At 25.0% G+C, this 26,398-nt stretch overlaps 1 protein-coding gene across 1 annotated transcript; it reads right to left on the reverse strand.

The window, feature by feature from the left end:
- Positions 1 to 118: 118 nt before the first annotated feature.
- Positions 119 to 24,822, reverse strand: LOC114123787 (diacylglycerol lipase-beta). The gene is made up of 15 exons (XM_027986877.2): positions 24,278 to 24,822; positions 12,992 to 13,075; positions 10,177 to 10,288; positions 3,882 to 4,094; positions 3,699 to 3,808; positions 3,384 to 3,611; positions 3,156 to 3,305; positions 2,925 to 3,093; positions 2,597 to 2,864; positions 2,417 to 2,528; positions 2,250 to 2,342; positions 2,030 to 2,184; positions 1,574 to 1,825; positions 1,351 to 1,454; positions 119 to 1,243 (listed from the first exon to the last, which is right to left on the reverse strand). Exons 3-15 carry the CDS (start codon positions 10,269 to 10,271, stop codon positions 1,048 to 1,050), a joined length of 2,145 nt encoding a protein of 714 aa, XP_027842678.1. The 5' UTR covers positions 10,272 to 10,288; positions 12,992 to 13,075; positions 24,278 to 24,822; the 3' UTR covers positions 119 to 1,047.
- Positions 24,823 to 26,398: the final 1,576 nt, after the last annotated feature.

Consider the following 26,398-nt stretch of genomic DNA (forward strand, 5'->3'; position numbering starts at 1 on the left):
GATAAGGATAAGGATAAAGGAGTGTATTGATTTTATTACATGAATTAGGAAAGTAAAAACATAGAAATGTATATCTGTCCTTAACGAATAAATAGAATAAGGATACAATAACAATTAATATTTCATATTTATAAAAATATTATTATTATTTTATAATAAAATATACATTATATTCATATAATTCAGGTCATGGTGAATTAAATATAATTTTAGAATGTGTTACAAAAAATATAATAATTTATTTAAAATACGTACGCCTATCAGTAAATTTTTTTCTTAACACATAAAAGTTATCACAGATTATTAGTTCTGTTAACCAATACTGAATACACAGATTGGCAACAAACAGAATAAAATTTCAATTGAATGGATTCAATGAGTTTAAGTACATCAGTATACACACATATAAATAATACTATCAAGATTTTTGAAATAAAAATCTTAAAATTGTATAGGAGGTACATACAATTTGAAAAAAAAAATAGGGATTGAGGTCAAAACAGTGTTTAAAAAATATATATATAAATATATGAAATAATAATAATATCAACAATAATTATAAATTAAAATTAAAATAAAAAATAGTAAAAAAAAAAAAATAATAATAATCATAATAATAATAATAATAATACTAACACCTAAATCGAGAAGTGTACAATTAAATTGTATACACACTTATAGAAGTTTAACTTTATTTTCAACATTAATTAGAGATTGACTTGTTGATATGAATTTTATATTCAAATAAATTAAGACTATATTTAAGGAGATTCTAATAATAATTTAAAATAAACAACCACAATTCACACAGTAATCAGACCATCAATTCATAAAATACTGTAGGTACAAATATTTGTAGGAATATATTATGCCCCCTCCCCTTTAAGTAAATTTTATCAAAAATATTTTATACTTAAATATAAATTACAATTTTGTTGTTTACTATAATATAATACCTTAACTTTGTATATTATTGGACAGAGGAATTTGAGCATGAACTTAATAAAGCTCTAGTTTTATAAAATGTAAATAATTGTTTTTTAGTACTTAGATCATACTTAATTGAGCTAAATCAAATCCAATTTCTGTTCTTTGTTCTTCAAGCACATTGTCAAGAGTTTTTAAAACATTTTCTGGCAAATGATCCAATAGCATACGGGGCATTACTCTTAATTCTTTAAAATCTTCAGGTGTAGCCCATCGCATTTCATAATTATATTCATTACTATTTGTTCCAGATTTTCTATGAACAATTAAAATAAATATGTATATAGTACAGTACAAACAAATAATCTTTTAAATAATTGTGAAAAGTGAAAATAAAATTCCACTAGTTGTGTATGAACATACTTATCAGCTTTTTTCTGTTCTTTACTTTTCTTTTTCTTAGTTATGTGTAGTATATGTCCTGGAGTATACAAACGAATTTTTGAGTACCTTCTGGCTGCTAATTCCTAAGAATAAGATTTATAGGTTTTCATTATTTTATTAACTGACATTATAACTTAAAAGTTTCAAATAAAATACTTATTTTTTTTATAAATTTTATAAATGTATTAAAAGTTATAATTACATTATAAGTAGATGAAATATAAATTGGTTGTTCATTAGGATATGATGATGTTGTAGGGACTAGATGATGATTACTAATGGTATCAGTTGGGAAGCCATCATTCTGTGTAATCATAGACAGAACAGGTGAATGTGTAGATAATAGTGGAGAATTACGCATTTCTGAAGTAGTGCGGTGGCGCCATGTTGATTCAAGGTCTCTTGATGGTACACCAAATAATGCATAGCCAAAGCCATTTAAAAATACCCGGTACTAAAAATAAAACATAATCAAATAATTTAAGAGAAAAATTCAAAAATGTATATAGATTAAAATCATTAATAGAAACCAGGTTGACCCAAAAGTAAATAATGAAAATAGTAATATAGCATTTAAAATATACATCTATTAAATCTTATATCTAACCAATGGGAATAATGTATTAATATAATTATGAAATATTAAATATAACCTTACTTTTGGTAATCTACATGATTGTAGTACTTGCACCATGTTTGTTCGTAAATCTTCAACATTATCAATTGTCATGTGCATAACCATATCATCACCAACACCTATGGACAAAGTGAACTCTTCAGCTATTCGTGCTGCTTCCCGACTCAACAATCCAGCTAAAATCAAAGTTTAAAACTTAATAAATAATTTTAGTACAAAATATAGTAACTGGGTCATTTACCTGGTGTAGCAAAAGCATAAACTTTGAGATTAGGATAGAGCGGTCTCATATAAAACGCTAGGAGCACTGCAGTACCTGCACCTAAGCTATGTCCTAAGTTTCATACATTAAACATTATTCATCAATGATAAGTTAATAATGTTATATTTATTCATAATTAAAATTACCTGTGATTATAAGATTGTATTCCGGAAAATTGGTATAGGCCTTTTCTATAACATTATAATCGTCTAATTCTTTTTTTATATATTTTGCGCTGCATAACATTCCTTTATGAGCCTAAATTGAAAAAAACCATGTATTTATAAGACCAGTCTCTAGTTATTTTTAAGATTTATTAGTATTACATAGCTATCAGATGGAACACCTTGAGCATCTAATTTTTCTACTATGGCAGTCAGATCAGTAAATATATCTCGCATTGACAATGATCCTCTTATAGCGATTACTATACTACTGGTCTCATGATCAACCGTTACAAAAAACGGTAGTTCAAATATATGGTTGACAAATGAAGCAAATAAAATATCTTTAGAATGTAATTTTGACATGTATCGAATTGCTGCAAAGTTACACAGACAGCAGTTATCCTCTTTGACCACAGTTGGTTTAGTTCTATGCAACAAATTAATCATGATTGATTTACTCTAGTTGAAATAAAATTGAATAATTTACCTAAAACAAGCGCAGCAAAAAAACTTGGGCATCATTTTAAATAACCCTGTTATACAATAACGATAAATCAAGAATGGCCAACCATAAATAGCAACAGATAATTGGAGGTAATGCCTAGCTTTTTTAAGACACATCCAATTTGGTTTTCCAGTAAAACATTCATTTACAACTGAAAGAAAAACATTAAATTATTTGAATTATTGCATTTATGTGATTTTATTTTTAACTTACTCGAGGTACAATTGTATCTTTGCTCAGCTAAGAGTGCAAGTCGCCTTTGTTCTCTGGACTCACGCTTTTGTTTTACTCTCAATAATACAAAACCAGCTATAAAATCTGATGGTACAATATCTGTATTTCTGAACATAGAACTCATCAATCCTAAAAAAATTAGATTAAAAAAAATTTAAATGGTGTTATATTTAATAAAATGTATAACTCAAAGTTCATAATACTGACCGGCTGCTTGAGAAAATGCTTCATGTGAATGTTCATCTCTAATCAACCAACAAAAGAACCATCTGAAACGCCTTACCCAAATACGGGTGACTTTTCGGTGCAATACCATATCTGTATCTACACTACCATTGGCACCTTCTTGAAGTTTTAACGATCCAACTGGATCTAACACCATGGCTAGTACGAATACCAAACCTCCCAGCATGACCCAATTGAATAGTACTCCAACTAAAATAATCGATACATTTTTTAATCATTAATACATTAGTATTTTTTAATAATCAATATTAACAACACACAATGAATTATATTTACTTTCCACTACGGTACTCGTAAAGTGTTCATTATCACATTGTATACAATTTGTATAGGTCCATATAGTTCCGAGTACATTTAATGCAATCTCAGGTAAGAGTAAAATAATCCTATAAAAGATATTCACATTATATGTATAAAAAAAAAATACAATTTTGATCAACCGCTCTTAATAACTCATACTTAGCAACTAGTAAATTTGGGACGACACGTCTAGCTTTTGTGTCGTATATAGCACCCTGAGCACTCCGATTCACCAAAACTATCACAAGCAGAATGATTATTGAATGCATTACTACTATCCCAATCAGGTAAACTCTGACCAACAGACCGCCGGTCAAACAATTGAATGTCCATTGGTAGTAGCGGCACAACACACAACTCATCAATGTCAGCCTATAAACGACAAAATCAGTAAATTATTATTAATAGCTAAGACACATTGGGTATACGCTTAGGGCATAGCCAATGATTATATTTTTAATCTTAAAATAATAATAATTTATTCGTTAGCAGGTAACTATTAGCTGTTAGGTATAGTATAGATAAAATAGGTAGGTATATTGTATAATATTAAACAACAGCGTTGTTATATTGTTTTGTATTTGTGTAGTTTTGGTTTGAATAAGGAAACATTTCGTGATGTGCGTATCATAATTTCGACTCATTGTTGTCTTTATAACTGCATTACAAAGCCGACGTCCGGCACACCGGCAACGACCATTGTGAGGTCGACACGATAAATAATTCAATTATTCAAATGTACATGGGCAAATCGATTCGGTGGCAATACCGTTAAATACCACGATTTGTTTAATCTATCATTTCCAATCGAAGTATTGTATATAGGAACATACAGCCGTCTTTTCAGAGACGTGTTTGGTGTTTAGCGCACCCGTCGATAGTGAAATACCTAGTTAATACTTAATAGCTTCTCTACTCTCACCTAAACTTCTCAGCTCCCACTCGACAGATCTCAGGTTTGTAAATTATTATAACCCCCACTATTAATATAAGCTATCACTATACCGGAACCAGACGGAGTAATTTAAAATTGTGTGCTACCGTTTCTTCCGGTTGATTGACCATGTCATTGCTTTCCGATTATTATACACGCGGCGCGCAATTTAAGTATTATAAGATTTTAATTTTACACTTCCGAATTTGCCGTCTAGAATGAAATTATTTATATTGTATAATATTAATATTTATAATAATATATACACGCTTCGCTTTTCCTTTAACTATCTTAACTAGTGATATTTTCTGGTTTATTACACTTATTTTTTCATGTTGCCTGGTTACATTCCATAATTTAAAAAAAATGGTCTAGGTATGTAACAATCTCAAGAAGAATTTTCTTTCTCAATAATTGGATAAATTTAGTACTATAGTCTATAACAGGGTTAATTAAGGTCAATAAGGTACAAATAAGAATTGTTCGAGTTAATAAATATGATTGTGCATTTTAAATATAAGTATAATTGTCATCAGACAAGCCTTGAGGTTGACATTTACATATAATATAAGTTGTAATTTTAATAAATTAGCAGTCAATTTAAGTATTATATGTAACGTATATTTATTAGAAGAGTAGTCACTTATTGTCGAGAATTTCCATTATTCCTTTTTTATCTCATCATCAAGTCTACAAAACCCAATCTGTGAACGTTTTGATTATAAGTTAAACTAGTGGCGAATAGAATAATTTTAGATTCTGAACGAAGTGAGGAATGCATTGATTTTACAATGATGTGTGTTTTTTTTTGTATGTCTGTATATACACCATAACTTGTTGAAATAATGCTTCAATTTAAAACTTCAGGGGTAGTTTTCGATGGAAAAATGAATATTCTTGGTGTATTATAGAGGTAAAAAGTAAGGAGTTTCTGGTAATTTTCAAAAGCATCGGGAAAAACCACAAAAAAATTAGAGAAAAACTGGAATTTTAACGCAAAACCCGTTTTCAACAATATCGATTTTTTTATGTTATTGTAACTCAAAAATGAATCACTGTAAATACTTGAGATTTTCATCAAATGTTTAAATTAGTGTTATCTATACATGGTTAAATTTTCAAAATATTTTGGCGTTTTTGAGCTATATTTATAGACAACTGAAATTTTCGATTTTTCTAAGAATTTTTTTTTTGAAACGTTGATAACATAATTTTGGATGTACAAAAAACTTCAAAATTTAATACTAGATCTCTTATGTAATTATTCTTATTATAGTTAAAAAAAAAAAAAAAATCAAAAATCGTTAGTCATATTTTTTTTTTATGTACCTAAAGATCGAATTTTTACGAATAATATGTCAAAATCGCGAAAATTTGCAAGTAATTTTCTACTTGAAAATTCCTAAAAAAATTTGTAATTATATCTTAAGTTAAAAAATTCAAATAATTTTAGATTTTTATTATAGTTAAAAATTACTAGTCGACAGTCGTAGAGACTTGAAACATACACCATAGTTGACAATTGTTTAAATTGGTATTTTCTGTACCTACATAGTACATGGTTTAATTTTGGGGTATTCGCGTTATTAAAACATAAACCACCTTTTAGGAAAATATATCCTAGGCTTGGGGGGTCGTTAAACAGTAAATTTTTATGAAATGGATAATACCATATAACAGAGAACATGAATTTAAATTTTAAATTTTTTAAAAGATGTTATATTATACAAATAATATTTTAATGATAATTTAACCTCTAGTGTACTAGAGGCATTTTTGCTTATTTATTCTGAAGTTATTAGAAATGGTATTAAATACGTTACACATAGTTAGGAATTTAGGATACGTTATTTATAACTAATTTAATAAACAGACTAATGTTAAGTATTGTTTCATAATATTTACTTAATAAAAACGTTTAGTTAATTAATTTCAACAAAATTAGATACTTATCTTCCTTTATATTATAATTGTATAGAATACACTTATAGCATAATTTCACTTCCATAACTATGTGCTAAAACAATTTAGAAATTATATAAACATTTATAGGATTAAATCGTATGAAAATGTCCTAACATATTGAGCACACTAAAGAAGTTTACAATAACGAAATAGTTTTGACAGTGAATTAAGTGTGTATGTACGGTGTATCGACTGCTATTCTTCAGATTGTAATTAATAATGAATAATAAAAGTATAATATAAGTAATATATTATATGATACAGTATTGTACTATTTAAAATTAAACATGTTCAAGAATAACTCAAATTATAAAATAATATAATAAATTATTATACACATAATTAAAATAAATGAATTTTATATACTTAAAATCTTTATATGTACTCGTAGATAGAAATTTAACAAATATAATATTTACTTTAAAAGTAGTATTGATAAAATTTCTTAATAATTTCAAAGTAAATAGTAAATTTTTGAGAAGAAAATACGTAACTAAAAAGTTTTAGATAATTTTGACTATTTTTTCATTTATAAATAAAAACTGTTTGATGATTGATAATAAATTTTTGTTGCCTACTGTAAAATTAAAAATATCTGATTCAGTGCTCTAATTTGTCTTTTTTAATTCTTTATAACATTTTATTTGTGAAATTAAAGACGAAAATAATCATTTTTGTTTGAAAAAAATTAGAATTGGTACCGTGAAAAAATATAATACACCCATATAAATATTATTAACTATAAAAAAATATCAATGTTTTTTAACTAATTTTTAGAAAAATTATTCACAGTCAAAAATACATTTTTTAGTGACCACTAAAAAAAAAAAAATAATAATAATAATTTCTTAATATTAGCTATAATAGTATTACTATTTCACTAACATTTATAACGATTATTACTCATTTAGACAAATAACTAATAATAAGTGCATGACATTAAAAATACAACATTTTTTATACTTCGATAATACTGGAGAAAATTATGACTATTGGGTAGAATACTACTCGTATTATATAATATATTAGAAATAATTCGACGTTATACTGGTTCAGAAATTCAGCCAAGACGTTGGGATTTTTAAGTTTTCTTTATGAGACTTGGTATTGAACAGTATATATGAAAAACTATGTCCTATACCATAAAAATAGTAATATTTCTTTGAGGTTAATATAGAAATTCTAAAACACAATAGTGATCGTTAATCGTTATTATTATTATGTACCAACTTGGTAATATATATTTGTACAGACATTATAAAAAGGACAAGGATAGTACATTACGTTATATTCTTATACCTATGCGTGATGTTGGTAAAAAAAAATATTGTCGACATTATACAGTTATTATTATGATAGACATTATGGATATATAATAGGTATACACACGAACACACATAAGTACATGATTGCCATCAAAATAGACGCAATTATGTTGGTAATATACTAACATTTCTTATATCTAAATATATGTATCTGTCTACCTAGAAGCGTATTATCAAAAGTACAAATTAGACGACCACCTTGAAATATTTGTATTTAGTTTCCGGCAAATAAGACAATAAGTAAGTAATAATATTAAATGTATAAGATAGTATACATAATGTTATAAATTAAAAAAGCAATTGTTAAGAGGGTACATTTTTTAATTAATGCGTATAATAGGTACAAATGCACAATAATAAAATATAATATGTTATTCTATAACATTTCATGAATATTTAATGGAATGAATACCATTTTTATACATTATGTTAGGAACACATGGGCATATATCTTTCAATGAAAATAAATAAATCGTTAATTAATTCAAATACTTTCCTAAATCAATAAGTTTTATGCGTTTTTTACGTAAATAATTTATTTATTTCATAATGTAATAAACGCATAAAACCTATAAGAAAATAAATTTAAATAATAAAATAAATTTATTTATTTTCTTGAATACATACATTAAACACATAATAATCATAGGCGTAACTTGTGTAATTTTTATGGAGAGGGGCAAACTATCTATTTTATGTCGATATACCGTATACTTAAAGATACTTATAGTCTAAATATACTTAATAAATACATTTAACAAAAAATCAAGGGGGCAGGTGTCTCTCTCGCTCCCCCAGTTTATGCCTATGCATAATATAGTATATTATAATAATAGTAATACCTAAGAGAGTCAGTCAAATCTATAAAACCACTAGCGTACAGCACTGTTTGACCAAACATAAGACCATTTTATATGACTATTGGAGTAGGTAGGTAATTGTTTATTAATAAAATTATTATAATGTTGAAATAAGAGTCGTTATTGGGACTTTTGGGTTTGTGGCTAAGCTTGCGCGGTATAAAAATCCTATTTTCATATACTCATTATAATTAATTAATAATTATATTATAATATGTGTAGATACCAGAATATTCATGCAATTATCGCCAAACTACGGGAAGTATAAAGGGTGCTTGGGTGTTCAAACACCCCACGAAATTAAAGATAATACAAATTTATAATAAATATTGTGAATTAAACTTAATGTATATCCAGAGTAATTCTAGACCAGAACCCCCTTTGAAAATATTACCTACCTACGCTCATGCGCCAGGCGCCAGACCAATGATCAATGATCAGTACTATCAATTTTTGTTCACATTGTTTAACTTAATAATAAATTTGGTATATAATAATTTGACAGGGAGAAAGAGGGTCTTCGAATTTTCAAATGTGGACGTATTAGATTTAATATTTCTTGTTTACCCACATAGCACATTATTATAGGTGGGTTTGTGTATTTATTTAAATTATCATATATATACCATAAAATCTATATACTTTTTTTTGATTAATTTTAAAATAAATTAAGAAACTGTTATGAATAAAACAATTTTTAACATAGTTAACAAACGATTGAAAATAATGCCATGAAAGATGAAACACATGAAAAGGAAACCATTTAGCAAAAGAATCTCAGAATTTAGTATTATATAATAACTCGTGCATCATACATTTAAGATTTATTCTACACATAATATGATGGTTTCGAGATAATATATTTCCACCTGAGTGTCTGGCGGTTTTTTTTATGTTAAAATAGTACTTATAAGTATAAAATCTATAAAATTGTATACGTGGTTTTTCACCAAGTGTCGGATACTGACAATAATTAGCGAAACGAAGTAACATCAGAACATATTATTAATAATTTGACAAATTGCAATCGCTCAAATAATAGTACCATTTCTAATTGACATTTTCACTCCAGATCGATATTCATTTATAAATCTCATATATTAGGTAAGGTATGGTAATTATTATAAATATTATTATTATTTTTTAAATCTATCTTCTTTTAGTCACCTACGCCAATTAAATTTCAAACAAAGGATAGTTTTTTGGAATAATTTATGATTAATACTGTTATATATTATGAATATTTAAAAATAAAAACGCCCAAAAACTTTCTATTATTAATAATAAGTATTAAATTTTTTGGTATTTATAATAAATGTTTTATTTAAAGAAAAACATATATAAATATATAGCAATAGCCAATAACTCACCATATTCCCCGCATTAAAAGTTCCAATAATCCCGGAAACACTAAGTCGTCTGTACCGGCAAGCCATCTACGTCCAAACATTTGCATAGACGGCATCGTGGTAGTTCGACGCCCTAAAAAAATAAATACATTTTTATTTTGACACAATTTATAATTGTAATTTGTAGTGGATACATGTTTCAAGTTCCTCCGAAACCTTCATAGGTACTGCGTAACCCATTCATTGATTTCATTTCTATGTCTTATATAATATTACACTAGGTATGTAATTCCAGTTATTTCTGATTTTTTTTTACATGTTTGTAAAAATTTAAACTTAAGACAAAATTGTTTTAATTGGCCAACGCTTGACTTATTTTATAATTATTGTAATTCAAACTTATGTAAAACCTTATATTACATTTTCAACTCTAAACTAGTTATACAAAATTTTTTTTATACATTTTCAACTACAAAATAATTTGCAAGTATTCATGATATTTGATGAATTTTGTAAATATGAGCTTCAAATGTTAATAATAATAAAAAAAAAATTGAATCACTATAAGACTAACACACTAGGAACCTTGTATTAAATTTAAAATTTTCAAGTATTTTGACCAACCTAAACATTTTTTATCAACATTTATCAAAAAAAACAAACGAATATTTCTTATGCCTATAAATAACCTTAAATTAAGCAAAATGTTTTGATTATTAAAATATGTTAAGAAAATGTCAATCTTAATAACTGGTGAAAGTTTCAAGTATCTACGACTTATACTTATTTAACCTAACCATAACTCGATTTCGTGAAAAATTTAAATTCAGACGCTGTTAGGTATGACGCTCGAACTTTCTTTATAGTTATTTGGAGGAAAACGTATGGAAAATTGTGTTGAATTTTTTAACCTTATAAGCTATAAGATATAATAACAAATTTTTTTAGGAATTTTCAAGTACAAAATTACTTACAAATTTTCGTAATTTTGACATTATTCGTAAAAATTTGACCTTTAAACGCTTATAAAAAAAAATGATGATGAACGATTTTTGATTTTTTTTAAACTACAATAAGAACAACTAAAAACAGTCTGGTATTAAATTTTTAAGATTTTTAAGCACCCAACATTTTGCTATCAACATTTCAAAAAAAAAAAATACTTAGAAAAATCGAAAATTTCAGTTGTCAAAAAATTCATAATATTTTGAAAATTAACCGTGTATAGATAACACTAATTTAAGCATTCGGAGAAAATATCAAGTATTTACAGTGATTCGTTACAATTATATAAAAAAATTGAAAATTGATTTTGCAGAAAACTAGTTTTGAGTAAAATTTCTAATTTTGTCGTCACTTTTTCGTGATTTTTTTCAATGCTTTTGAAAATTATCGGAAACTTCTTACTTTTGATCTCTATAATGCACCACGGATATTCACTTTGCCACCGGAAACCACCCCTAAGTTTTAAATAAAAACATTATTTCGACAAATTATGGTGTACACATAAACATAAATAAAAAAAACATACATCATTGTAAAATTAATACATTTATTATATTATATATTAGGAATCTAAAATTAGCTTGTCTACATTTTATTTTTTAGTTAGATTTTTAATATACTAGAGAATTTATTTAGGGTGGCTTTCATAGCGGATTCCAAATAGATCAAATTATCTAATATGAACGATTCGCACGATCTCTGCACCAACTTAAAAAGTGTTACTTAGTCGGTTAGCCGGTTAATCGGTAAATCGGTTTTTTAAGTGTGTATTCTTAACTAAAAATGTTTAACCTATTTGCATAATGTTGCAATAGGAACGCAAAGCAAGATTATTTGTGTAATACACGTCGGAAAGACAGAGATAACAAAATAAATGTCGTCAGAACAATCCATTTAGCATCCATGCAATTATTTAGGCACATAATATGCGATTATATGTAAGTAAAAATGTGTTTGAACACATAAACAGCACCTATAATCTATGTATTCTAGTAATTTTTATCTTTTTTTTTGTTTTAAGTTGTGTACATTTCGTTGAAGGTAGTATAATATAATATATTATATTGAATGTACGTATTAATATTCAATAGATAGAAAACAAATGTGTTTATATTTATATCTAAATAACAAATGAAATTTAAGTTAAGTAAGGTTTTGCGATTAAAAATACCACAGATGGCCTTGACTCCGGATCCCGGGTCTAGAATCACCGGAGATACCCAGCGAATGAGTGTGTGTTTAGTCAAAAAACATTTATATTAATCATTATGTTACGAGAATAGGTAAAGATGATTAAATTGTTGGACAATTTACCATTATTCGTTATCATAAATTGTTTACCTAAATATTTATGTTTTATTTAAAAAATTTTTAACGATAAATTTAAATAAGTGAAAATACTATTAGATATATGTTGATAATTATTGAATTAATAAGTTATATAAAAGAAAATATAACTGGCTAAGTTAACTATAAAGTACCATAAAAACTAAAATCTATTAAATATAACTAGTTTAAAATAATCACTCATTGGTCATAATGCTCATAATTATGTTTGTATATCATAATATTTTGTTGGTTCCATAAAATCAGCGAAAAAAAAATCTTATAAATTAAAACTATCAAATCATTGGACATATCTAAATAATAATAAATAATCTAAATTTAATAATGTAATATAAGTAATAGCAATATATCTTGAAACTAAGAATAATTTATAATTATTTTAGTTTATTAATAATTATCATAATTACTGATGAATTATATTTAAATGAAACAGTTTTGTTGTTGTTTATACATGTACATAAATATTACATAGTTAATAATTTACCTCTAGTTGTTGAACTCTAGCTTGGAGTGTCATAATACATATTGTGTGGTTTTATCGGAAGTATATCTTTTGAAATGGCAGCATCTAGAAACAAGTTAAAATCAAGAGCAATTTTTAAATATTGTTTTAGAAAATTTTGTAGTTATTATTAAAAAAAATAATAAATAATATTAGAAATTATAATGGTTAGGTCCATTGTACACACAATGATTGAGTAACATTTTTTATACACACGAATTACCAAAATTAGACTTGTTATTTTTTACTATAATTTATAAGCAGTTACGTACTGAAGTATAGTATAATATGGTTAATATACATAAAAAAACTTCTATAATTTTTCAAGCACATGCAATAAAAGGGAAAATATAAATTCCGTAACTAATCTTCCTTGAACTATGCTAACTTTCTACCAATGAATGAAAAATATTTGTATTTATTTCCGATGTATTTAGTGCAATGCTATATTATATATAATATGCATATTATATGATATATATATATATATATATATATATTATATTCATAATATCCAAGATTCACAAGTTTTTATAATTGTAATTAATCAATAGAAATAAATTAATACGTGTTCTCAGTTTAATTATAGCATAATAAAAACGTTTAAAAAGGACGAAAAAAAAATACATCTCAAATTATATGCATAAACTAAGTTAACAAATATGAATAATTTACAAAACGTTTTTAGAGCTTTACAAATATAGAATTAATTTTATAACACTTTTAAAAATTATTAGTAACTCAAAAAGTGTCATCACTTAATGATTTCGTTTATCTCTCATTCGTGTCTTTTGCACAGATTTTTTATATAATTAGTGGTCATTTGTTTTCTTACTATTCTTATCTTAAAACAATGAAAATTAAAAATGAAGTAATACAATAATTCCATGTTCTAAAACAAATACATTATTCTGATATGCGTTGTGTATGATGTAATTTATTGCGTATTATTTTTAGGTTATTAGGTTAGCAAAATTAATAAATGTACCAAAATTATTACATATTTTAGAATCAAGAAATACCTACTTTTAACACTACATTATTATCAACGAAAATATAAACTTAAAATAATTTAAATTCTGTATTCGCGTAGTACTTTTTTCTCACTGAATAAAGTTTAATAAGATGAATGCATTTGAGATGTTTGATTTAATTTTTTCATTTGGTTTCCAATGCACACAACAATGGACAAAAGAAGTTATAACTTATATTAACAAGTAAAATAAATAAATAAAAATCGATATGAATTTAAATTATTAATTAAACATGCATACATATTACATAAATATGTTATACATTAAGTATACATATAGTATTAAGGAAGTAATTAATCTACCATTATACCTTATTCAAATTCAACTTGAAATTTACAAGTAATCATTAAGAATATTTACTTTTGAGTAATGATTCATTGTATCTATTATATTGATTATTTATTGTATTCACTATATCTATGTGTTTTCAATGTAATTGGTATTAATTTTTTATATAAATAAATAATAATAAAGAATTGTTTATTGAAGGCTGAGTATAAGTATATTATTCTTTATAACTTCATTAGAAATAAGAAAAAAACATTAAATATTTTTTAAAATTTTTGATTAGTATAAAAATAAAAATTTAACAAAAGATAAAACAACGGTTAAAATAATATTTTCAATAGGGACGATTGGTCACCGATTTATATAATATTTTAACATCATAGTATGCTGCGTTAAGATAAGCAAAACATGACTTGACAAGTCAAATACCAAATTACATTTTTTATAATTTTAAAATTATTTTGATAATCTAATTACTCCTAGTATACAATATAACAAAATTACTATTTTAAATATAATATGGTTGAAGTGTTCAACCATAGTTTAAGTTAGTTGATACTTGGTATATTTAATCTATATATATAACGTTGTACATGTTGTACATACGACAAAAAAATCGAATTTCGTTTACAATACTACAATCATTTAATGTAGACCAAAGCATAATAATATGACGGAGAAGTACATTTTTTTGAAGACTATGTTAAGAAAAGAAAGGAGGGGATTAATAATAGAAGTGAAATCGGAAAGAAATTTAGATATTAATAATTTCGATAATATACAGAAGGTTAATTATGTTGTTGTTTAGTTGTATACTTGTATTAAATTAACCTAAAATCGGAAGTTTTACGTAATTTGAAGAAATTAATTAAAAAATATATTATATATTGTTGGGGATAATATTCGTAATTGGAGATAGAATCGCTTGTTAGTCCATCATAAGTTAGATGAAGTCCATAATTATTGCTTTACAATACCTGGTGGTCATAACACTCATAACTAACTATTATACAACATTACAACGTATTAAGTCATTAAAATATTTGCAAATAATACTACAAATACAACTAACACATAAAATCGTTTAAGTTATATAAACATAAAACATGAATGGAATTTAGTTGGAAGAAATTAATACACAAAGTACAAAGTATCTTCAGCCAAAAATAATTTTATTTTAGTTAGTGCGGAGTAAGAAATGTACTTGTTGGTTTTTTATTATATTTTTTCGTATCTATTACGTTTTGTGCTTTAAGAAAATTGAAATATTTATTAATAATTTGAAAAATTAATAAAAAAAAATTGCAGAAAAATAGGAATATATACGGCATTATTTTATAAAATCAAGTTGTTTTTTGTGTTATAACTAAAAAAAACCCTTAGAAACTTGAACGTTTTAGTAAATATTTAATTTTTTTTTATTTTGTTGCAATAATATAGCTAGATTTCAAAATATTTTGGCACTTCTATAACATTTGAAATTTAGCACAACCATTATGCAGCCCTATTCAAAAATATACTACATTCGAAACCTTTCTATACCTTCTGCAAAAGCTTGTTTCCAGTTGTTTGATTGATTATTTAATAAATTTTTATTTTGTAATACTGTAGAATGTAATATAATAGAGATACTGATTTACTTAAATATACTTTTAAGCAGCTAAATAAAAATATATTAAAATGTTCATCGAAATGCATTTAATTATATTTATATCTAATATGACTAATATAATACAATAAATAATAATTGATTAATTATTTTTATTACATTTTGTTTAATTAATGTGAAGAATGATAACTTAAAGTAGTCAGTGATGTAAAAAACTGATTAAATAAATTGAATATTATTAATTGCGTGGTATGACTATGACTTTGAGAATAACTATGGCTTTAAAATATATAATTGAGTATTTGATGCATTTTAGTACATAATATAATATACTATTTAACTGAGATAGCATTGAAATATCAATAAGATTAACTTAACAGTTAGTTCAAAGTGTATGTAATACTATATAGCCTAGTCATGTTTTATTATGACTTAGGTAGTACTCGTAATTATAAATTACTTTTGAAAAATGAGTAATAAGTAATAACTAATAATTTATACAATACAAATCGTCTATATTATTAATATAAATAAACAACTCATCTATACTTCTTATAGGTATATTATGCAATATTAAAACTATAATATAATAATTAATGTTGACAAACTGTAGTAAATAAAATATAAATGGAAAACTCGTTATACTTTATAATAGGTTTTAAGTGTACCTTATTTTTTGAATATGTTTTGAGTATACTTCGTTATTGAGAAACTATATAGTAGAGTATATATTATATATTATATTTAATAATAAATTATTGTATAAGTACAAACAACGATTCTGTGAGTAGTCAGCCTAATTTATTAATATATAAGGCAAGATATCGTCATGTAATAAAGATAGGGATGAAGTAGTACATGGAATTAATGGGTTAAATTACTTATATGATCGGACACAATATAGTAAAAAAGAATTTTTTTAAATTATGATAGACATGGACTATGTGTAGATAGACAAAGTAGAGAGAAACGTTTGATATTTTATGTGACAGAGAAGATGCCATTGAGATTAAAAGATAAATTGTATACAACAGTTGTAAGGCCTATAGAATGTTTCATAGACTGAAATGTTGGTAATAACTAATAAATTTAACAGAGAGTGGGTGTAGCGGAGTGCGAAGATGAGTAATTCAGGAGAACGCTTAGATAAAAGTGTGGAGGACTAAGGAGGATAAGACATTATTCGTTAAGGGCAGTATAGGAGTCTATCTATTGTAGATAATATGAAAAACAATATATGGGTCTGTTTATGTTAATATGAGGAAAAACGACTCACCAGTTAGTGAGAACTGCTATAGAAATAATGTTGAAAGAATAACCGAAAAAAAATGAATAGACAAATAAGTATATGAAAATCCTGGGCGAAAAATAAAATAGAGCTGTATAGAACAGAATGATGAAAAAAAGGATAATGAAATAACTAATATCATTATTCTTCATTATTTTTTTATTATAACCATGCTACCTAAGGATATTTAAATATATTTATATCAAGTAGTTACTATGTCAGCGTTTCCCAAAACTGCAGTGAGAAGCAGGGAGCTAAGGACTAAAGGATCCGCGAGAACTTGACAGGGGAGTCACGAACTGCATGGTAAATAATGATATTTTTAAAATAACAATAACTTTGTATACAGTTATATGGTAAGTTTATACTAAAATTTTCGGGAAAGTAGCTACATAGAGACGTAAACTTAAAATTGTTTTTATTGAAATTTTCTAAAAATGTTCAACAACTGAAATTTTTCATTTATTCACTTTTTCTTTTTTTTATAACAGAACATTTTTAAGAAGGTAATAAAATATATTAAACAATTAGTATTTGAGTATTTCTATTTTATAAATAAGTAAAATATATTAAACAGTTAGTATTTTCATTTTTTTAAGTAAGTCGGTAAGTTTTTGGTATATAAATGTATAATTTAAAAAATGGGTTATTGTCTGTAATTTAAAAAAAAAAAATTTAGAAATCCATATGAAAAAAATGTTTTCAAAATTTTCAGGATTACTTATTGAAAATGTACAGCTCTATAGCTACATCGTTTCTATTGAGTTGTCGCGTAATCGATAACCCAATATTCTCTTATATATAAATTCGTTATTTATTTATTCAAGAGAGGCGAAATTAGTTGTTTTTATTTTTAGGGTGCCACGAACTAAAAAAGCTTGGCAACCGCTGTATTATGTCATTTATTATTCTATTAGTACCCTAACATGGCTTTAATATTAGATAAAATCATTGCATCTATACTATTTATTTAGTTATTTAAATAATATAAATTAATACTTATTATATATTAGTAAATTATATCATTAACTAGCTGCGTACTTATAACTTGACTTCCCTCGGGAAAAAATTATTAATCCGACAATCATCTATCTCCTATTGCCGCTCAGCGTAATTCGGTAATTGTAATACGGTCAGGAAAAACCAATTTTATGTTGTTAGTTTTAATATTAAAATATTTTTTATAGATTACTATTAAACTTAAAAGTAAGAACATAATTTATAGTTAGTATGTAAATTATTACAATTTTAAAATTCTTATAACTGACTTTTGAATTTACTATCTAGATATCAATAAAAAAAAAAACTATGAGACCTAACCTAACCTAACCTCCCCTATAGATAATTACCTTTAAATTATATAATAGATTAATTTACTCTGCTAAAGCTAACCGTACAGAATTGGTTTTACTAAGAACAGGTTGGCTATGGTAAATATATGCTTATAAAACGGAGACAACAGTACAACACATATTGGTTCGGCGTCCTCTAAACATATTCAACCATGTATACTTATATTAGGTTATATTAAGTATCAAGTAAATTTTAGGACCTAGATCCAGCTACACGAAATCCACCCAAAATACGCGTCATTTTAAGTGCTTTAACAATAATGTACTTGATATTTTATTTGTGAATGTATGTGTAGATACTTCGAATAATATAAAATAGCAAGTAAAAACCAGCTGACCTTGAATATAAACATTTAATTTTGTTCGCTAAAAAATGTATTTTACTAAAACTATATCACATTTTTTTTTTTTTTTTTGAGGACTATAGTATTAATACATTAGAAATACATAAAATATAAGCATTTCTATTTATTGATAGGTATAATAGATTTTCTGAAGTACAATACTCCTAAAATACTGAACCGTACTGAACGTATTATTTTGTAAACAAATGAAATGGTCATAAGTCAATCAGTCTTTCAAAGTTGATAAAATGATAATAATACACACATCGATCAGTTATTAATGAATAATGAACAATATATAATATATAAGTAATTATGAGTATGTTGATGACATAGTTGCATCACGTGTTCGCGAGAGAAGGGTGTGCTACTGTGAAAGTTGTTCAGTCTGTGTTCACCTCCAAAGGACACGCATAGTACCTACACGCGGTATCACAGATCTTCTACATACGCACATACAAGATGAATATAAGTACACAACAAAAAAAGTATGAAAATAAAATAAAATAATAAAAGTGAAAATTATTGAATATACCTAATAATATAAATAATATTAAGTAAGTATTAAAAATAAATAAATCAAAATTAAAAATGTGACTAAGACGGATTTCATAATTATATAGAATACTATTGTACGTTTTGTAAATAAAATACAGCTATGTTGGCCACTTTCTCGCCACGTCATACAAATATAGCGATAGCTGGTTCATCAAAATGGATTTTTTTATAATACCTACAAAATGTATTTAAATGTGTATATTTAACTAAGTTTAAAATAATTTAATTAATATGATCATAAAATTTGTCTATTGACGAAATATTTTTACTTTTATATATTTTACTTTGATTAAATAAAATTATCATTTTAATTTAAATCCTACAATGAAATGAACCTAAAAAGAATACACGAAAGTAAATATTATATAACAACAAAATTTACAAAAATAATGGACAATTTAATCTACAATAAATCTAAAACTGATTAATAATGTTGGATTACTAATTTGTTTTATGCAAATAGCTTTTTCTTATTTTATTGAGTGTACATAATTATTTTAATTTTTTTTTACATGATGATGATGTTATGTTTATATTATATTATTATAATGATCTTTCATACAAATATAGTTAATAGTAGAATCTAGATAAATAAAAAAAATAAAAATCATTGAAATATTTGTGCATTAATATGTTAGTTATTAATAAATATATTTTATTTTGTATAGGATGTATTAGTTTTTATTTCCTTGTTTTTTTGAGATCAAGATTCTAATGAATAATGTATTTATATAACATAGGTAGTTACTTTAGGCATAAAAATAAAAATGCATAAATTATTCCCACATAAAAATATCCAAAAATATCACACAGAGCCATATTTATATGATTTTAAATTGTTTTTATTTTTATAACATATTTACTATTACCAATGCTACTACCTACTATTATTTTTTATTTATTTACTTTATTCAAAATATGTTCTAAAAAATTGACACAATTATTATAATTATAATAATGTAATAGTCTAACTTAGTTTGTAAATAATAAAGAAATGTGACAATTTTTAGATAATTGGAAATCCATTATACATTTTTCCAAAAATGATAATATTGCAGAAATCAAATATAATACAATAATAAGCTTACATTAGTAAGTTACAAAAATATACAAAATATCAATAGTATCAAAATTGTTATATAGAAACCACAGTCAACATTTTAATAAATATAAATGATATAATGATGTAAATTAAAACATTATTTTTTTCTTCAATTTTATTTCACTTTATTTTACTTTATGGATCGGATTATAGTCTTTTCAATGGAATATAAGCTATTAATTAAAAAAAAAATATATATATATATAATAGCTTTATACATAAAATGCAAGTACCAATTACCATCTACAATTTTCTAGCAGGAATATACTATTATTGAATCTACTATTTTATCATATCGATTATAAACTTTGTGATCATGTTCTTAATATTTAAGTGTTTATAATAAAATTTTACTACAGTAGACAATTTTCAAATTTAACACAACAGTTTAGCTGATTTTATCAATTATATATGATTAAATACCATAAAATACCATTCTTACACAATGCAATTGATGAAGATACTATAGTAATAAATAAACATCACAAATGTTATTTTTAACTCACCCTTGTGGCTATATTGGATAACCTAAACAAATTAAAAATAGATCCCTTAATAAAAAATACAATAATGTTCTGATGAAAACAGTAGATGTTTCTAACGATTTGTTTATAACTTTAACCTGGTCCCTCATTGTTTAAAAACAAATAAGCTGTACAAATTTTAGTTGATAATTCGAAATATTATTTTGGCTAAATAATTTTTTTTTTATACAATAATTTAAACAACACTTACTTCTTCAAAATTATTTATAATTGTGTACTTATAACCCAAAAATATAAAAATAGTGATCAGCATAAACGTGTCCAGACCTCTATGGCTGGGGAGACAAATTGTAAAATTTTAGTTTTTACATACTAAATTTATACTATTATATCACATCTATACCTACATATAATATTTGTGACTGTAACTTTTTATAAAAATATTTAAACATCTAAAATTTAGAAAATCTCTGTTAATTACTATAAAATATGTCAACTGTCAAGTTAAAGGAATGCTAGGACATAAAGCAAACCATTAATGTTATTTGAAACTGAAATAAGGTACTTACTACTTAACCATTAAAATTGAATAGGTATGAAAAAAATACAATTAAATTATTATTATTAAAAAATGATTTACATTGGAAAAATGTTTATGTTATTACAAATAGGTAATTAATGAAAAAGAGTAAAAAATAACAAGTAATAAAATACAGTAAATTAAAAAGTTCTTTTTACATATGCCATATGCCTATCTACAGATTTTAATATATTACAAGTTTCTATCACACCATCAATATTAATATTGTAGACAGATTCTTGTTCAATACTAATAGGCAATAGCTAACAATGCTTCCAAACAGTTTTGATGAAACTCAATGTAGAAAAATAGCTCTCACACGAACAACTTGTAACTGAAATAGTTACTAATTCTTTTGCAACTTTATATATATTAATATGGTATCTCTTCCAGAATCAGCCAACCACTTTATCCAATCTTTACATTATTGTTTAATATTTTAATATAAACGATTGATGATAAAACCCTCCAATAAGTCGCTGGGAAGGCAGCTGACCACCCTACTACCCTGTAGACATACTAATCAGATCAACTAGATTTTAACCAAAATAATATCAATGACATAAATTCTTTGGAAATTATAGTATTGTAAGGGTTTAAATGATACCAAAACAACTAATATTAGCAAAAATAAATCCCAGATAAAATCTTAATAAACTGAAATAAGTATATTTTATTTTTATAAATAACAAAATCAATAAAATTTATTCTTTTAACTATCAGGTATTGTAACTGTATAACATTTCAATAATACCTATAAAATATAGGTAACATTAAAATTAATGACAAAATATTATTAATTAACTTCATACATATATTTTATTGGTCACGTACCTAGATAAGTAAATATTAATTTTTTTTGAACTTTTATTATATTCATATCTAGAGTCATAGTCCAGTTTTATTATTTTAAATAATTGAAAATAATTTGTATATTTATAATTACATAAGGTAGTATTTACATATTTGTTTTAGAAACATTGTAATTAGAAATTATTTCAATTTTTGACAAATTATTAATGAGAAAAAAAAATAAGTTAATTAGGTAATATGAATAATTAATCTTTAGCTTTGATTTAATATGTACTAGTCAAGATATTTATATGAGAAAATTATATTTAAATTTGAGGAATTATAAATTAATAAATACCTATTTTATAATATATTTGAATGTAAATTTAAATTGTGCAATACTATTGAAGGTAATAGTTAATATGTGTCAATTAACAATTTTTTTTGGCATAAGATTTCCTCGAGGATTTTCAATAAGCAGAGCATAGAGGTATAATTATTTTTATTAATAATAGTATCATTAGGATCTAAATTTAGAAAACCATAATTAACTTAAAAATGTATAGCTAAGTACCTAGTAGGTACAGAATATGTTACTCTCAAAAGTCAAGAGAATTCAGTATATACAAATATTATAAAATATATTTAAGAGATTTATCCTAACAATAATAAAAACAAATTGTACTTAGTAATTAGTAGATATCTACAATATTTTGTAAAATTTATTTATTATGTTGAACAATTGTCAAAGTTAAGTTAAATTTTAAGGAAATAAAATATTGTATATATATATATATATATATATATATCACGTACAACTTTTAAAATGTAGGTAAACGTTGATTTTTCTATTTACATAATATATGAATATATATAGGTAATAATTTTATACTTAAAAAATAAAATTGTTTTAAAAATTATTAATTTAAGAAAAGATAAAGAATCATAAAATATATCTTGTATACCTATTATATATTATACAACCAGTCTGATTCCTTTTGGCACTCAACAACCATCAAGATTTGAAAGATGAGTATTAAAATAAATTATTTGTTTATATTTAATAGATTCACACTTTAGAAAAAAAAAGGTAATCTGGTAATTTTTGTTTTATTTTATGGATGCATACCTACATGCTGTACATTACAATATCATTTGCTGTCAATAAAACATATATATTTGTATAGTTAGGTACTTTAGTAGATCAGAATGTAGAATATTATTTTTAAGATAATTACATATGAATATTATAGTGGTATTATATAGGTTAGTATTTAGCTCGATAATTCTATTTCATTTAATCAAACAAAAAGAGCTATGAACATTGAACAGTAATAATTTGTACCAATAAATACCTTGGTAATTAATTAAGCAAATATATTACTTATACATACACATAAAATATGTGTTATATTTTAACTTTAGAGCAGCAGGACTATAATAGTAGACCAATTAGATTAAAACAATAAAGTAGAACAAATATTGTAACCAAGCCATATTTAAACATTTAAAATTAATAGTAGGTAGATACTAGATATATTACGATACATCATTTCCTAGTGTATGTCTATCAGGTATCATCGGTATATACATAGTTCTAATCTATACAATTTAAAAAATTTAGTATGAATAAAATAATATGTACCTATATTAAACCATTTTTTAGCACAAGACTCTATAGGTACCTATGTTTGTTAGCTCATAAAAAAATATTATAGTGTAGATAAATAACATTAACTGATTAACAGAACAATTGTACACAGGCAATCATAGTAAAATACAGTAATAATAAATAGTGATTACCAACAAATTATAATGTGTAGACTACCTACTCACCGAAATAGATACATCCACTTTTTAATGTTTCCTGACAAAGACGCGGACAACGCATTAACAATGATAAGCCGTTTGATGTTTTTTATTAGCTTGCGCGGAATATTGAACACTATTAGTATGTCGCGAAGAAAAAAAAAAGATATCGATGCGACCTACTTCGGGGAAAAAACTCATTTATTGCACAAAATTTCACCAGACAAAAAAAAAACACTCATTGATTGTGCAGAAACTGATCAGCCCGCGGCGACGAGCAGGAAAATAGTCAAAAAATTTTACAGTGACCGAACCGTATGAAAACCGTTTTCGATTATTCAAATGCTCGAATTGCAGAGCAATGGAAATATTTTCGTTTTCGTAACTGTGAGATTGATAAAAAACACGAACGGCTAGTGATAACGAACTATTGGTGAAAACGTCGTCGTGACAACTTACTGTTGCGCGCGCAATTGCGAACTGCGGAGCGACTAAAAAAGTGAAAAACGAAACGTAACTCAGAAACAGTGCATAGCCCGACACCACCGGGGTGGAGGTAACAGATACACGATTCACGGCAGCAGTGCGACCGACCGCTACGACGAACGGCCGCCACCTTAAAGAGAATCCCCACTCACCGTATACTTATATTGTTGTCACTCCAACATAGTAATACAACTTACAGTTCTATAATAACATACTGTAGTCACTAGCCTGTAAGTAGGTATAAAATATCGTAATATATATTTATATATACATAGATAATCTACTACTGTCTACACCAGTAACTGACTACTGCTACGTCTTCTGTCTTCTTGTGTAGGTACTATTCTACCACAGTTCTACGTCTACCTACAAAATACTGTATAACTAGCCATTAGGTATTACCTATTGGCTATTATTTAGAATTTTTTTTTTAAAAAAACGCTGATCGAAATTTAAGTTATTTGTAAATTGAATGTGATATTAATTATTTTACCTATACTATTTACGAATTCGTATAATATATAATTCAATAACTATTCTAACTATTTATCTAATATCTATTTAAACCTACTATAACTATGTCTACAACACATATAAATTAGGTATATAGTTATTAGTTCCATGGACTATATGATACAATTCACGATTTCTTTAAAGCTTCTAACTCTGCAGAGTATAGTTACTCGGCCATTGCATGGATGAATGACCTAGACATTGAACTACGAGAAGAAAATATTTATAAAGTTAATCTGACACTAATTTATTTCTTTTAGTAAAACAATGTAATTTATTATACAATTTATTATCTAACTAATATGTTAAATAAATATTAAGTGCCTTAGTACCTATATAAGTTATTATAATTTGAGCAACATTGTAACCTTAGTCTTTATTTTAATCTTATAACCTATAATTAGTTAATTTAAATTAGAAACGCAATTATTTAATTAATTATTACCTTGTGGCTTATACATAATATGCAATACAATTATAGAATATAGATTACCTATACCAATAATAATAATAATATTAACCAGCTAGGAATATCTTATTTTGTTATCATCAACATGTTAATTACTATCTGATTTATTTTCGTATAAATCGGTTGAGCGGACAAGGGATGGTTTGTCATATCTTGGATATTAGTATGAATTAATAATTATAGGCCTTATAGCAGAGGTCGCCAATCAGTCGATCTTTCTAGGAATAAATAATCTGAAATAATTTTTTTTTCTTTTTCTCGTGTACTTTTGAAGTATTAGATCATTATTATGAAGAAGAAACAATAAATAATTATTCTCTGGAGCTTAGATCTATTTTTTGCTCATCAAATAAATCTGTTCCTAAAAACCTAAATTCTCTTGGATGTCAATCACCTGCAGGAATTTAAAATTTAAAATTGTAGCTTACTTGTTTGAAAAGGTTGGTGATCCCTAACCTATAAGTAGAGTTGAAATTGGAGTATATGGTGATTCTATTATAAATTACAATACATAATTAAGACAATTGAGTATAATGTTTTTATTTAAAATAAACATAATTTTTTTCAATTATGAACGTTATAATTTTTTTTTTTGTTCATAAAAAATTAGTAAATATTTTTTATTATAATAATAGTCAAATACGGGTATTATAGGTAATATATATGCATTAAAAAAAATT

The sequence above is a fragment of the Aphis gossypii genome, chromosome 3, assembly GCF_020184175.1.
Source record: "Aphis gossypii isolate Hap1 chromosome 3, ASM2018417v2, whole genome shotgun sequence".
NCBI classification, from domain to species: Eukaryota; Metazoa; Arthropoda; class Insecta; order Hemiptera; family Aphididae; genus Aphis; species Aphis gossypii.

Coding starts and splice junctions, on each gene's coding strand:
- LOC114123787 (XM_027986877.2), bottom strand. CDS start 10,271: ATGCCGTCTATGCAAATGTTTGGACGTAGATGGCTTGCCGGTACAGAC. Junction 4,095..10,176: donor CTTTTAATGCGGGGAATATG/GTGAGTTATTGG, acceptor TGTCGTTTATAG/GCTGACATTGATGAGTTGTG. Junction 3,809..3,881: donor CCAAATTTACTAGTTGCTAA/GTATGAGTTATT, acceptor TATCTTTTATAG/GATTATTTTACTCTTACCTG.